This window comes from Perognathus longimembris, chromosome 16 (assembly GCF_023159225.1).
Source record: "Perognathus longimembris pacificus isolate PPM17 chromosome 16, ASM2315922v1, whole genome shotgun sequence".
Lineage (NCBI taxonomy): Eukaryota > Metazoa > Chordata > Mammalia > Rodentia > Heteromyidae > Perognathus > Perognathus longimembris.
In genome coordinates this window covers 9,523,886-9,539,659 of record NC_063176.1, presented here as the reverse complement: position 1 = coordinate 9,539,659, position 15,774 = coordinate 9,523,886, and the positions used below count along the sequence as shown (strand labels likewise).

At 34.4% G+C, this 15,774-nt stretch overlaps 1 protein-coding gene across 5 annotated transcripts in view; it reads right to left on the bottom strand.

The window, feature by feature from the left end:
- Nucleotides 1-15,774, bottom strand: part of Adgrl3 (adhesion G protein-coupled receptor L3) — a 648,664-nt gene that overhangs the window by 406,211 nt on the left and 226,679 nt on the right. For all 5 annotated transcript variants that reach the window (XM_048363857.1, XM_048363853.1, XM_048363854.1 and 2 more), the window contains exon 3: nucleotides 11,600-11,824. In XM_048363857.1, coding sequence (XP_048219814.1) covers nucleotides 11,600-11,654 — 55 coding nt within the window. In that variant the 5' untranslated portion in view covers nucleotides 11,655-11,824. The remainder of the gene's footprint in view (nucleotides 1-11,599; nucleotides 11,825-15,774) is intronic.

The window sequence follows — 15,774 nt, the reverse complement described above, 5'->3', positions numbered from 1 at the left end:
AAGCTTTGCAAACATAACGCAAATAGATTTGTGGCAATTGCATTGCAGCTTGGGAATTCATTCTTTCTATAGTACTAACTGCCTTTCCTCTACTACCATCTTCAGGAATATTAATTTCCTAATGTTATGTAAGTTGTGCTTTCAGAATGATATAGTAAATCCTTCCTTTAATAATCCTTACAACTATGATAATGGTGTACTCTTTTTCAATCACACTGCCAATTATACTTGATATGTGGGCAAAATGAACAAAACTGATGTGTATTTTGACAGAGATCTGTCTTGTTAGTGAGTTCTGTCTCCCTGTGCTAAGTTAATCATAACTGACATTTCTGTAGATCATTGAAAAGAATGAGAATTTCTTTTCTAATTTTCCTCAGAACACTATGAGATTTTTACCACCTGCTTCTGACCCCCATTCTCAACACAAACACAAAATGAATGCTTAAATGCTGGTTAACAATGCAATAGAGCAGATGCGTTATCCAGCTCAAATGTCAAAATCATCGATTATGTTATGTTGATGGCATATATATATAGTGAGATTATTGTTGGACACATGATTAAAAATCAACATGGTGTTTTTTGTTTTTCTTTTATTTATTTCTTCTTCTTTTTTTTTTTTAAATCTGTTTGCAGAGGCACAATACAAGCCATCCAACAACAGGCTGTAACCTCGAATACACTGGGATATCACAGATCTTCCATCCACCACGCAATGGGGACTAATATAAAAGGCCTCTTTTTAAGCCTTTCTGTATCATTTTCTGGAGGGAGAACATCACACCAGCTTGTTGATTTAAATTTTAAGCACTATTCACTTTCATCACTAAATCACATGCCCTTAAGGTTTGCCTAGTTTCACCAACTTCATTATCAGAAGCAAGGAAAAAGAAGAAATAGACATTGTTAAGGAGTTGCCCTCATTGTTGATTTGTATGAGAACTACAGTAACCAATAGCTCTTTTCTAATTTAGGTAATGTTTATGATTGCTGCTTCTGTGCTATCTCTAACAGCTTGGAAAGAATCTGTAATGTGTGAAAGCAGACTGTTTGTTCTTTTTATAAACACGAAGTTTTTTTTTTTTTCCTTTTTCACCTACATGATCTATCATATCAGGATCTTTTATTTTTTCCCTCATGGCATCTGTTCTTCTAGCATTCAACAACAAAATCAATCTGTTTAAAAGACACCTCGGTCCAAGAAAAAGAGTATAGTATTATAAAATGCTCTTTTAATTTTACACATTATTTATGCCTTTGTATTCAATCAACACCATGATTCCCCCCCGCCCCCGACTTTTAACTTTACATGAGACTAATGAGACCAAAGAAGGGCAAGTTTGTCGCTCAAGCTGCAATTTTTTTTCAAAGTTAGGAAGAAAAGTGAAGTCAGGAAGCTTTATTGGGACTACAGTCTAATTAGAAGGCATAGCCTAGCAATCTGAATAGCTTTTCAACACCCTTTAGCATTTCTTTTTCTTGAACTCTGATCTAAGCTTAAGATGTTCATTAGTAAGTCATTAAAAACTTAGTTACAGTTCACTGCTTGAGTCCCACATATAATGATGGAATGAATGTGTATATAAATGTGTAGACTGCTAATTAGAGAAACTGTCACATTTGGGCTTAAGGATATACAATGCAGTCATTGAAAGACACTAGAGGAAATAAGTGACCCCAAGATGGTGGCATATTTTCAATTTCACTTACAATCCAGGACTTTTGGTTTTTTAGCTCTAATTCCTAAAGGTATGTTTTAATGACTTCATGCTACCAGGATTAAGTATATGAGGGTGTGTGTTTAAACCTTTCAATATATTATTTAATTTAATCCTCATACCATAACAAAGCTGGCTTAGTTATATGTTTAAGAAATCAAGATACTAGGATTTAAGTTGGTTATCAATATACTTTGGAAATATGAAATCAAATTATACTGTAAGGCCAGAGTTCTATTATATTAAATATGATCTTCTTACAAATTTGCGTCCTAGAATATCTTTAATTAGATAATATTGTACATTTCAGTTTCTGGGCTTCATATTAAGTAATTCATAGTAATAAAAGTACTGAAATCTCCCATGATTCCTTAAAACTGCTGGAGCTACCTGTCTTTAGTATTTATAAATCATCCCTTGTCTTATGCTGTCTCCTAGCCACTCTTCCCTCCATCCAAAAGTGCTGGGGTAGTATAAAGTTCCTGAGATCCTTCCTATGTAAAACCTCAGGTTCTCTGCTGATTTCCACCTTTTTCGGTTGTTGGTTTGATTGATTTTTGTTGAATGATGTGAAGTTAGGCCAGTTGACACTAATCCGCAATATGTGGATTCGATACTGGATACAGTTGTAGAATTTCAAAACTCTCATTTGATGAATGTAAATACCATTGTTAGTGAGCATGGAACATTTCCAGCAGGTTCATGTGCTGAACATTTGCTACCCAGTACTTTCTGGGATTTGGGGAGGTGGTTGAAAGTAGCAGATAAGGTCTAGCTGAAGGAAATAGGTCAGCGCAGGCTGTCCTGAAAGATATACTGTGTACATGGCATGGTGATAGCTCCTATCTCTCTTCACCTCTTCATCTCTCTGTCTCTCCTTCTCCCTCTCTGTCTCTCTGTTTCCGTCTCTCTTGATCTAGTGAGCAAGTTCTGCCACATGTCCTTCATCTCACACACTGCTTGACTTCAAGCCCAAAGTAGTGGGTCAGAAGACCTTACACTGAATCCTTTAAAATCATGAATCAAAATATTTTCCTCTTTTCCTCAATGTTTACCTCAAGTATTCATCCCAGAGACAAAAACTGAGGAACAAAGGAATACACTGGTCTGTAGAACATACTAGAGGAAAAATTAATAACTCAGCATTTATAATACAGCTTGGAAAGTTCATAGTTAAATTCAGATCTGCAGTACAAATGAAAGGATTTAAAAAATCCAGAAGACATAGCATCAACAGAAAAATAATTTTTCCTTGTTTCCCCCCACACACCCTGTCCGTCCACCCCAGTTCTGGGGTTTGGTGCTGTCCCTGAGCTTCTTTTGCACAAGTCTAGTGTTCTACCACTTGAGCCACAGCATCACTTTTGGCTTTTTCTTAGTAGTCTGTTAGAGAGAATAATTTCACTGACTTTTCTACCTTGGCTGGCTTCACTCTGCGGTCTCCAGATCTCAGCCTCCAGAGTAGCTAGGATGACAGGTGTGAGTACCAGCCATGAGATGACAGCAAAATCTTTTTTGGTCATCATGACTAAAGTTCCATGTTTTTCATTATTTTCATAGAAAAAAAGAAACTCTAAATGACAAACAGAATCCGGTGAAGTATAGTGCTCTTTTATATATGGTTCACCTGCTACAACTGCACCTGAAACTTCTCTTCTACTAGCATGGGAATCGGATATATATCGGCCAGAAGGAAGGTTCAATAATTGCCAATTTAGCATATCATAAAAACTTGAATTAATGAATTACTGATAACAATCAAACACATGAGTAAAAGGGGAAATAGAATAATAATAAAGATGAGATTCGAGTGAGTGATTCCAAGCCAAATTGTCCCTTCAAATATACAGTCAAAAGTACTATAAAATGAAAGTCTTCTTAGTAATAATATTAATCTCCGGACTCTTTCTACAAACAGCTGACTATACCCAATACCTTGTTCAAAATAGAGATCAAGGTGAGTAACCAGAATTTATAATATTTTAAAACACATATACACAAGCCAGCGCTGGCGCCTCATGCCTATAATCCTAGCTACTCAGGAGGTGGATATCTGAGAATTGCAATTTGAAGGCATCCCGAGGAAGAAAGTGCCCAAGACCCTTATCTGTAATTAGCCAGGAAAAAGCCTAAGTGGAACTGTGGTTCAAGTGGCCTCACTAGCACACATGTATGTACACACGAAATAATAACCCCCAACACATACATCTACAATCAAAAATGAATTTGAACCCTACCCCATTGCTTCTTGTTCTGTATTTTATTTTTCTGAGAACTAATTTATATTGCTGTACAAGTTAAGCATAAACTGCAGTGAAGTTTTCAGGAGCTCACTTTTACAAATAATGAATGTACCAAATTAGGGGCCTTATTTTTTTAACATATATATATATATTAATTGAGCAAGCATTTTCCTGTAACCCCTTCATCATACTGAAATGTCTATGCATTTAAAATTCAATATATATTTGAGAATAATTTACTGGATTATACATATATATGTATATATACATATATACATATATATATATGACCACACTAGTATTTAGAAGCAATTAGGTTGAACTCCCTGAAGAATAGTTTGATAATTTTCCAGCTTTTTAATCTTTTTTTGCATGTAGGAATATGATATATTATATACTATCTTATGAAATTACTAGTGAAGTTCAAGTGTTTTCTTCCGGCTGGTTGCTTACATATCCTGTTATATTTCACACATGGATTTATTTTCTCTAATAACCAAAATCTATTATATATGTGTAAGTAATCTACTGGACCTCACTGGGCTCTCATTAATTTTTTCCCTGAGTTTTCTGCACACAACAGTTTACCAGTGCAAAAAATTTTACTATTAGATTATATATTCTTACTTATGGTTTATTCATTTTCAAACCTGTGGAATCGTTTTTGATAAATTATAATTAGTGATAAAAGTCAAAGTTGTACTTGATCCATTGTCACTATTATTTAATATCTTTCTTGACCTATAAAAGGGTTAGAGAGAATATAAGAATTCATTTAATATCATGTTTCTGGATAAAGCTATATGAAATGATAAAGGAGCTAAACTATTCAATATTAAGTGACCAAAATATTAGAAGGTAAATCATGGTGCCATTGGTTGATGTAATAACTTTTTAAAAAACTTTTTGAAACTTTTAGTGCTGAATTAAAGTGACAGGTACAAATGTACCTAATATTATATTCATTTAAAAATATGTGAATATATGGGCTGGGGATATGGTCTAGTGGCAAGAGTGCTTGCCTCGTATACATGAGGCCCTGGGTTCAATTCCCCAGCACCACATATACAGAAAATGGCCAGAAGTGGCGCTGTGGCTCAAGTGGCAGAGTGCTAGCCTTGAGCAAGAAGAAGCCAGGGACAGTGCTCAGGCCCTGAGTCCAAGCCCCAGGACTGGCCGCCCCCCCCCCAAAAAAATAAAATATATATATGTGTGAATATAAACATGACTGCACCAATACCCCAAAAAGTTTTGTCACCACATGTTGGGACTAGAAGATTAGTGCTTTATTATTTGAATTTGCATAAGAATCACATCAACAATACACAAAGTATAATGTACCGATGAAGTAAACACCCAAAGCTTAACAAATGCCATCATGAATCCTTACTTTGTGTGAAGACATGAACCAATTAATTTTAAAAATGAATTATTCTATTTTTCATGAATATTCTTAACTAACCTACTTTACTGCATCGTGTATATTTGATTTCTTTGATATGAAAATAATTATCTGTATTTAAACTATTCCTGGTATAGTGGCAAAATAAAAGGGAAATAAAGATTTTTAAAAAGAGTTCAATTATCAAGAAAATTGACAATTAACTCTTCATTTATCAATTGAAAATATGAAAAGTGGAAGAAATTAGCCTTTATTATAAACAAATTCATCTTATTCTAAACAATCAAATTTAAACAGATAGCATGTAGTCCCTTATTTGCAATGACAGTTTCTTGTTGTATATGCATAGGTGTATTAGCCAATGAAAATGAAAGCAGCAAATACAAGAAGAGTATAATTTGACTCCTTACATAAAATTAGAAATAAAATTATATTCATAAAAATTAAATTGAAACAAAGAGGGAAACAATCATCTTATCTATTAAATATTCAATAGTTCAATAAACATTAAATGTGCAACTATACCATCTTCAATCACAGGCCAGTGTAGCCTAACAAATATTTTTAAAATGATAAATTCTAGCTTCTTAAAATGTGCTAAAAACCAAAACCAGAATCCATGAAAATACTATTGTACTCCCAGCATGCTTAGCAGAACTACAATATAAGTCATAAATAACATGCTTGCTAAATAAAATTATATTTTCCAATCGTCAGCCTGCATACTGGATATTTGAAAGATCTAGAAATAAATTCTTGGAAAAGTTTGTTATCAGCTGTCATATTCATGCTTTTCAAAATTTTTCTTCTGAAGTTCACTATCCAGTAACTAACACGGATGGCCTGGAATGTGTTAGCAATAACATGATATACCCTTACCATGAAAGATTTTTCTGTACAATGCATTTCAGTATAAAGTATTCATATTGCTGTAGTTATTACAAATTACATAATCTGGCAAACAAATATTTCAAGGATAACAAAGTTCATCAAAGCTTACACATCAACCTGACTTTATCACAACTAATAAAACAAGAACTGTCAGGTAATGTTGTATATAGTCTGATGTAATTTAGGATATTTTTCAAGCTTTGTATTCTGTGAGTAAGTAAAAATATGTACATTAAAATTTTGGCAAATTAGTATTCCAACATTATTATGATGTTACAATTATAAAAAAAAATCATACCAATTTGATCATTTTTCGTTCTGTACTAAGGAATGTTTACTAAGTAACTCAATTACTATTTAAAAAAAAGGCAGATTAGCTTGTAAAGTCCAACAATGTTAATGTAGAAATATTTGTGAAAAAACAGTATTTTCATAGAACAGAAGTATTTCCCACAGATGCACCTAGAATTGTTGTTCAAATCTTTCTATGTAAAGAAGCTATAAAATTATTATTTCTTGTTACTCATAGTAAGTTCTAATGATCCCATTTACTACCTCTTTGGTTGTGAAAGTAAATGAATTTTGACTAAACAAAGAAGTAGTTAAAATATCTGAACATGGGTCATCTTCTCAATTTCCATATAATTGGCAGTTGGGAGAAAGTGCACGCCAGAATCAAAACTCCTGGGCCAAGGCCCCACACTGATAGTCCTTTACTGCCATCAGGATCGGGCCCAGGAGCTAGGTGAAGTTGACCCCATCTATAATCTCAGATACTGGGTGGAGAGGAGGGAGAGGAAGAAAGTTCAAGGAAAATCTTAAAACAAAATTTACATAACGGATGGCAATATGCCCCTAGGGCTCCGTCCCGGTTTATTAGGCATGAGGCTTTGATTGATATCTCCAGACCACAAGAAGTACCTCAGCAACCCACATTATTGCTTGGTTATTGCGCTTCAATTTTCTTCTTTTCCTTACTTCTTACCACATGAATGGATTTACAATAAACACAACATTTTACCTTCATGCTACACTAAAGTAGTGCCGAGTAAAGAAGTAGCTATTGCTCAGCTGCTGCTGCTCTGATCGTACTCAGTGTATTATAGGTAGGGAATGTGACAGAATCATGAAAAACAAAAACAAAAAGAGAAGTACAAAGATACACAAACATAGAGTATGGACAGGGAAACATAGAACCAGACACACTGACTTTTTCTTTTTTACATTATATACATGTAATGTTGATATACTGATTATTCTTGTTTATGCATGCAAATTATTTGTCAGATTTTCTAGGGCAGTGTCAATAGACTTAGTTAGCTAATATAAAGAGTAAAAGGATTATTCTTTAGTTTAGCTCACAATTTTATCCATACAGAGATCATGAGAAAAATCTATTACTTGGCAATTACATATGGCCAATTTTATTGATACATTACTTAAGTATCTTTATATAATGGCAAAATTTTTACCTGGACATTATTAGTATTGAAATGTTTCTATACCCGCATTTAGACATTCCTGACAAAACTTGAATAATGAAGTTGAAAAGAATAAAACATTATTTTTTAATTCTCAAGTTTAGAATAAGGATAATTTTATGCATGTTGTTTACCTATTGCTCAGAGGTTTAGCTGCAAATTTACCTCAAGGTAAATAAGAGGTAGAATAAACAATGGGAGATTTTTCAAATGCCAGGAAGTATGTTAGAAGTTATACACATATTATTCTATCCATTGCTAAAAATAAGCCTGCAAGAATTTTAATCTTACAGATGAAAAATAGGCTCATTAAAATTTAAGGTAGGCTTAAGCACCTTGAGGGAAGAAACAGAAATCTTTGGTTCATTACCCAAACTTTAGCATCAAGCCGACTCATTCCGTTATCCGGTTTTAAATAATATTAGTTAACTAGGAGTCTAAGAACAGGGTTATAAAGCTAGTTAGGTTGCATAGTTGGGATTCTTTTTTTTTTTTTTGTGGCCATTCCTGGGCTTGGACTCAGGGCCTGAGCACTGTCCCTGGCTTCTTTTTGCTCAAGGCTAGCACTCTACCACTTGAGCCACAGCGCCACTTCTTGCCATTGTCTGTATATGTGGTGCTGGGAAATTGAACCCAGGGCTTCATGTATAAGAGGCAAGCACTCTTGCCAGTAGGCCATATCCCCAGCCCACAGTTGGGATTTTAATGCAAGTCTCTGAGACTTGAAAATCCAATCAATGTAGAAAAGTCACATGAACAATATTTCGGGCTCAATTAAAGTGGCAATTAAAACTGAGATAAAATTCTACGTAAGGAAGAATGGGGTTGGTCTGAATTACCTATCTATTGGTAGCCTGAGAATAACTTAAGAAGCCAGGTCCTTGGCTTTTAATTCCTCTTTGAATCACTTAATAGCTGACTAACTGCAATTAAATCCTTTCACACTCGGTAACTTGGTATTTATAGGTACAAAACAGATTGATGATAATAATGAGTAGTAACAATAAAGGAATATGATTGGTTTGAGGATAAATTTAACTACTATATATACAGAATAGCTTATGGTCATAAAATCAATAGTTGTCATTATCGTCTGTTGTGGAGGAAAGGACAGCTATTCAAGTCCCTATTCAGCAAAGTTAATTCTCCATGGTCAGGAGTGCAAATAAAGCTGGTCAAGTATCTCAACACTGGAGGATGCCATTTGAAGTTATCTGCATTTCAAATTATGCAGTATTTCTTCAAGTCAGGATTGGCAGGAACTGTAAAAAGTCCTAACCTATTCTATTTTGGCACTCAATCAAAGGAACATTCTTCTGTATGAGCAAGTTAGGTTCCAAAAGTCTGCTCATAAAGCCCTTTACTGAAAAGTTAGAAAATAACATCACCAACGCTAAAGAGAAGACTTTCCATAGTAGGCAGAAAGCCAACTTGTATTTTCTCAATGTAAACTTTTAAAGTTTTATGGAAGGTAATAAGGATAAAGTTTCTTAGTAGAAATTATATTGTTTAAGCTGCTGTAGATTAAGTCAAGACAATAATAATGAGTCCAAGTAAAATGGAAAAGATTACTTTGGTTGTTAGCCCCAAATATTTTAGAAGCCAAGTCAATCTTTTATATGGTCTGTCAGTACATGAGAGTTTTTAAAGTATTTCAATACTTCTCAGGGAAACCTTGACACATTCCACGTGTAAACGTGCTCAATACAGATTACCAGCCCCAAAGTAAAACCTATGGCCTATGTATAGCTCAGCAATATTTGGGGGTCAAAGGAATATGTAGGAGGTACAAATTCTGGAAGAGTAGACATGTTACCTCTAAAATGATAATCCTAATTAACATTATTTCTGTGTGTGTGTGTGTGTGTGTGTGTGTGTGTGTGTGTACACGTGTACGCGTGCGATCACGCATTGGTCCCACAGCTTGAACACAGGGCTTGAGTGCGGTCTCTGGAACTTTCTTTGTTCATACTTAAAAATCTACCACTTGAGCCACAGCGCTACTTTTGGCATTTTGGTAGATTATTGTGTGTAATATTCACATAGACTTTCCAGCCCGGCTGGCTTCTAACCGTGATTCGCAGATCTCAGATTCCTGAGTTGGTAGGATAAATAGGTTTAAACCACTGGCACTCAACTATCCCTTCTATTTTTGACTAAACTTCTTCTAACAATCATAAATTGATTTTTGAACCTAAGTTGGTAAATTTTGGTTATGTACATACCAACCTTATACAATTTTTTTCTTAGTATCAATGCCAAATGAATGAGCAATCATGCCCAGCTAATAATGGTAAGTGTAATTTACTGTAGTACAATGATCTGGAGGGACAGATAGCACCATAGGGAAATTAATATGTTTAAAGACTCATTCATTGTGCTAGATTCCTTATATATACTACTCAGGGCTCAAAATAATTTTGTAGGTAAATTTATTTTACTCTTTCAATAAAAATCTAATTTCAATCACCTTAAACTATTTATAAATAAGAAAACTATCCGCTTAAAATTACTCTTTTATGATATTAAAAATGTTCCATGTTTCCATATATGTGACTGTACTTGCACAGATAACACATTAAAATTGTTAACATACATATCTGTTTAGTACATGGCAGTTGTATAAAGATTATCCTATCACGTTTAAAATACTTTCAACTTTAAAGAATTATTTGTCACATAAGTAGATTAAATTAGAGGAACGTTAGAGGAAAACTACAAAGGAGACAAGTTATTTTATTTTTATTTTAATGATAATGTCATTACCACATTTATACTGGCAGTAGAATGGGATTCATGTTGAGCCTTAGAAGCATAGACCAAATTCAGGATCACTTCACTGGTGGACTAATGTGGGGTTTGGCATTTAAGTAGGAACCAAAATTGAGCCTAAAAGTCCAAAAATTCACTTGATCTGCTGGGTATGCTTCCATATTATTAACTTTCCTAAACATTGGCAAATATATCTGTGTTATTTAGCCACTGCTATGTCCCATATTATACCATTTTCATCTTAGTGCAAAATCAGTAATAATTAGGACTGAATATTAAATTGTAATAAAGGAACATAAAGACTTAAATTTATCAATTTTTAGAGAGTCCAGTAGGAGCCTCACTACACTATGCATGCTTCTGTGTTGAATGAGAAAAATATATTTGTAGGATTTCTGAAAGCACATCGCTTTTAAACTGGCATGCTTATATTATAATACAAAGATGTCTCAAGGAAGAAAGCAAATAAAAAGTTTGCTACTAGTTTTTTAATGTTTCTGCAAAATTGCCTTTCTCTAAAAAGTGAAAACATATCTTTCCATTAGGATTTTTGAGTTGAGTTTCTTTATTCTTTCTCTTTTTACTAGAAGGTATATAGCCAAAACAATATCTTTTTAAAGAGTGGCTACTGTATGTATTCTGTGTAGTAAAAATTTCATAGCGTGATAAGCACTCAAAACTTTAATTGGTATAGGAAAGCAAATTTTCTTCCATTGTTTTTCAAGTGTTCATGCTAATTTCATAGTCATTTCTAATTAGAAAAATATACAAGAAAAAATTGACAGTAAATAATATAATTAATAACCTACACGATTTTCCATAATTGTGACCCAAAAAAAGCAAGAATTCTTTTAAAAAGTAACAGCAAAACCTTTGGATTAAGTGCACATGTCAGTAACTACACTAATTAATTCAAGTGAAAAGTTGTAGTTCTTTGCAGCTTAAAATACAGGCTATGGTACGTATGTTAGTATGCCATAAACAAGTGCCACAAAATCCCAGAGGAAAAGTTGCTAAGAAAGGGCCCAATATGAATAGGTAAGTGACTATTAAGCATTATACAAAAGTCTAATGAAAGGTCTTCCTTACCGTGAACGAGTGGCGCCAAGAGCATCGTGAAGATCAGGAGCTGGGTCGGCCGCATGTCTGTGCAATGGGCTGTGAATTCCTCAACAATGAGTGTTTCAAATGTGAAACAAAATAGTTCTGGCTTCTCTTCTATACTCCAAGACCAATGACTTAAAAAAATATAAAAGTCTCAGGAAGAGAAAGAAAAAGTCCTCAAAATAAACACCAGTGTCCCAAATCTGAAACCTGGGGGAAACAAAAAGGAAAAGAAAAGAAAGTTGGATTTACCAAATGAAGGTATTCTTAATTAAATTCCTTATAGAATTCCTTTACTTCCTGAATAAAACTTGTGCCTTCCCCTTCTTCATTTTAATGGGCACAAACACCATACATAAAATGAATAAGCAATCAAAAATACATTATTTATGCATTTATTACTATAGAAATTATTACCGAAACCTGACCGAAATGATTGTCTCCTATAGTGGAATTAATGTAAAATATATTCATTTAGATACATATGTATAAGTACATGGGGGTTTGCTTAGTATAATGGGTAAGTTAAAGTAATGTATTATTATTACAACATCAGCACATGAAAAATATTGTGTTTAGCCAAAAATATTCTCCAGAAATAAATTTTAAGTAATTTTAGAATAGTATATTTTCTCTCTTCATAATTTCTTTTTTAAAATAGTCAACAAAGAAGGTACACGTGTGGGCTGGGGATATGGCCTAGTGGCAAGAGCGCTTGTCTCGTATACATGAAGCCCTGGGTTCCATTCCCCAGCACCACATATACAGAAAATGGCCAGAAGTGGCGCTGCGGCTCAAGTGGCAGAGTGCTAGCCTTGAGCAAAAAGAAGCCAGGGACAGTGCTCAGGCCCTGAGTCCAAGGCCCAGGACTGGTTTAAAAAAAAAAAAAAAAAAAAAAAAAAAGAAGGTACACGTGTGCCTCTTAATTCCATTTCAAGCTCCCGTACTCATTCAGAAATTCCTCTACATATTAACTACATCATTATCTAAGCATTTTAATATGAATCGTATTCACAGCATTGTGCTAGAAAAGATGTTAGTCTTCATGATTGATTGTCTAAAAACTTAATAATAAGATTCCAGGTAAGGTATTACCTAAATCACAACCTAGAGGATTTTACTGAACATGTTTCCATTATGTTATTGTAAAAAAAAAAAATAATAAAAGCTTATTTTAAACAACACATATGTAAAACCCAGCTGAGTTGGTAAGCCACTTAATCATCATTATCTCATTCAATCAAGGTTTATTAATTGTCCATGTATATACAAAGCACGTATTAGTAACTTTGTGTTGATAACTGAATATACTGTTCTCCGAGATCATAGAATATTAGTTATGTTGGATGTGACATTCACTGAACATGAGCAAAAATAATTTTAAAGGAGTTAGAAACAAACAAAATGCATGCTTTTTAAGATACATGATAGAAATAATTTACAAGTCTGAAACCTAAAAAATGCTTTTTCTTTAATTAAGACTTCTCTTCTTTTGCATTAAAAGTTTGAGTACTGTTTTCTGTAATTATGTGCGCATGGCTACGCACTGACACAAAATGGAATGGAGTGGAGTGGAATGGAGCAGGATAGAATACAGTGGAGTGGCCTAGAATCGAATGGAGTGGAAAGGAATGGAGTCGAGTGGAGTGGCATGGAATGAAGTGGAATACACTGGACTGGAGTAGAATGGAGTGGAGTGAAATGGAATGGAGTGGAGTGGAGCAGAGTGAAGTGGAGAGGAATACAGTGGAGTGGAAAAAGAGTAGCGGAGTAGAATTAGATGGAACGTGATGGAATGAGAGGGGTGGGATGGCTTCAACACTGGCTTGGGTTTTCCGGCTCATACCAGTTTTAAAGGGTTTAAATAATACACTTACGAAATAAGTGCATAATGTACATCCATTGAGACCGAATAGAAAAAGCTTTGAAAGTAACACAAAGAAGAGATAATTCATGCCAGGCACCTGTGGTGGCTTGTGTGTGTAATCCTCAACAATAAGGAGGCTAAAATCTGAGGTCTTTTCAAAGCCAGTCTTTGCACCAAAATCCATGAGACTTCTATCTCTAAGTCCCAAAAAATAAAACAAAAAAAGCGGGAAGTGGATGTGTGGCTCAAATGATACAGTGTTATCCTTGAGCAAAACTGCTCAGGGACAGTAACCAGGTCCTGTGTTTTAAAGAACTGGAGTTAATGTAAATATTGGAAGAAATTGAGGTATTAAATGGGATAAAAGCAGATGCCCTGAAAACATTGCAGAAAGGAATAGGAGAAATACTTGGGCAGGACAGAATATACACATGTTTTTAAATTACCTCATGTTAGTAGGGTACTCCTGGATTGGTCTCAAATTAAACACCTTCCTTAATGGCCTATTTTGGAGTATCAGTGCCTAAAATACCCAATGGGAGCCAAGGACCATTACTGCCAAGGGAGAGTATCTAAGGTTGTGGTTTATGATGCAATATTTTTGCTGTAACTTTAACCTGACTGGAAGCTCATTTAAATACATATTTATGGTGAAGAAAATCAGGTTTGCCAAGACATAGTTTAAAAATGGGTGCATCAATACATTTTAATATTAATTGACAACATACACTTATAAGTGGTTAATAAATTATGAAATGGGATGACTTTCAAAAAGGAAACTTTTAAGATAACTATCCGAATTTCAAATTATGTTTTTCAAGGGATAGAAAATAATATCAGAGGCTGGGGATATAGCCTAGTGGCAAGAGTGCCTGCCTCATATACACGAGGCCCTAGGTTCGATTCCCCAGCACCACATATACAGAAAACGGCCAGAAGCGGCGCTGTGGCTCAAGTGGCAGAGTGCTAGCCTTGAGCGGGAAGAAGCCAGGGACAGTTCTCAGGCCCTGAGTCCAAGGCCCAGGACTGGCCAAAAAAAAAAAAAAAAAAAAAAAAGAAAATAATAACAGAGGAAGTGGCGCTGTGGCTCAAGTGGCAAAGTGCTAGCCTTGAGCAAAAAGAAGCAAGGGAGAGTGTCCAGGCCCTGAGTTCAGGCCCAAGACTGGAAAATAATACCAGAAGTAAATTTGAGTACTTAAGTATTGAGGTACTAATTTATAAGAATAGTGAACAGATATAACTTTGTACATGTAGAAATCATCGTAGATGATCATTTCTGCTTTATTTTAAAAATAATGTATTCAGATATACTAGTGCGAAGAGTGGAATTCCTGTTATGCTGTTGAAATATATTATCTTTTTAAAAATTTTACTTTATTGTCAGTTTCGGGACTTGAAGTCAGGGCTTGAGTTCAGTCCCTAAGCTCTTTCACTCAAGGCTAGCACTCCAACACTATGAGCCATAGTGACATTTCTGGTTGTTTTTTGAGTGGCAAATTGGATATAAGAGTATCAGGGGGATTTTTTATGCCTGGGCCGGCTTCAATGCTCAGACCTGTCTCTTGAGTAGCTAGGATTACATGGGTGAGTCACCGGTGCCCAACTCTTCTCATTTTTTAGAGGTGTTATAAGGATTTTTTTTTTCCAAAGGAAGAGGACATAGGAAGGTGTCAGAATAAAACCATGCATTTGTCCCTCATTACTCAAGATAGAAAGTGACCTAGAACACCAGTGCACTACAACCAAGTATAAAGCACTACGATGCACCAGTAAGTTAACAGAAGGCTGTAAGGAAATAAATAACTACAAGGACAAAAGAAAGAAAGAAAGAAACTGTGCAGAAATTTCCAAGTTTTAGGGCCCAGGTAATATACCTAAATATATGAGAAGTATGTATTTAAAGAAAGAAAATATTTCAGGTCATGATAAGATTCTTACAATTGAAAAGTTGTATAACAATGTCATTATAATTAGTTATTAGCTTATATATTTAAATATATGCAATATATAGTTCACACAAATATCCTTAAAGCCACAGAATGCAAAAAGCTATTTACTATGGCAGCCATTCTAGTTTTTGTCCAATGAAAATTGCAAATCTATGATTTTTCTTCACTAAAACAAAAGAATATCCATGAACTCCATCCCATGTGATCATTATTCAATTGTCATTTGTACATTATGCCTATATTAAAACATTTTAATAGTAAAATTAATGAAATCCATTGGTAGCAAACCTTTGTCACTAACCAATTTACACTGAAACATTCCTCAACCATATTTATAAAAATAA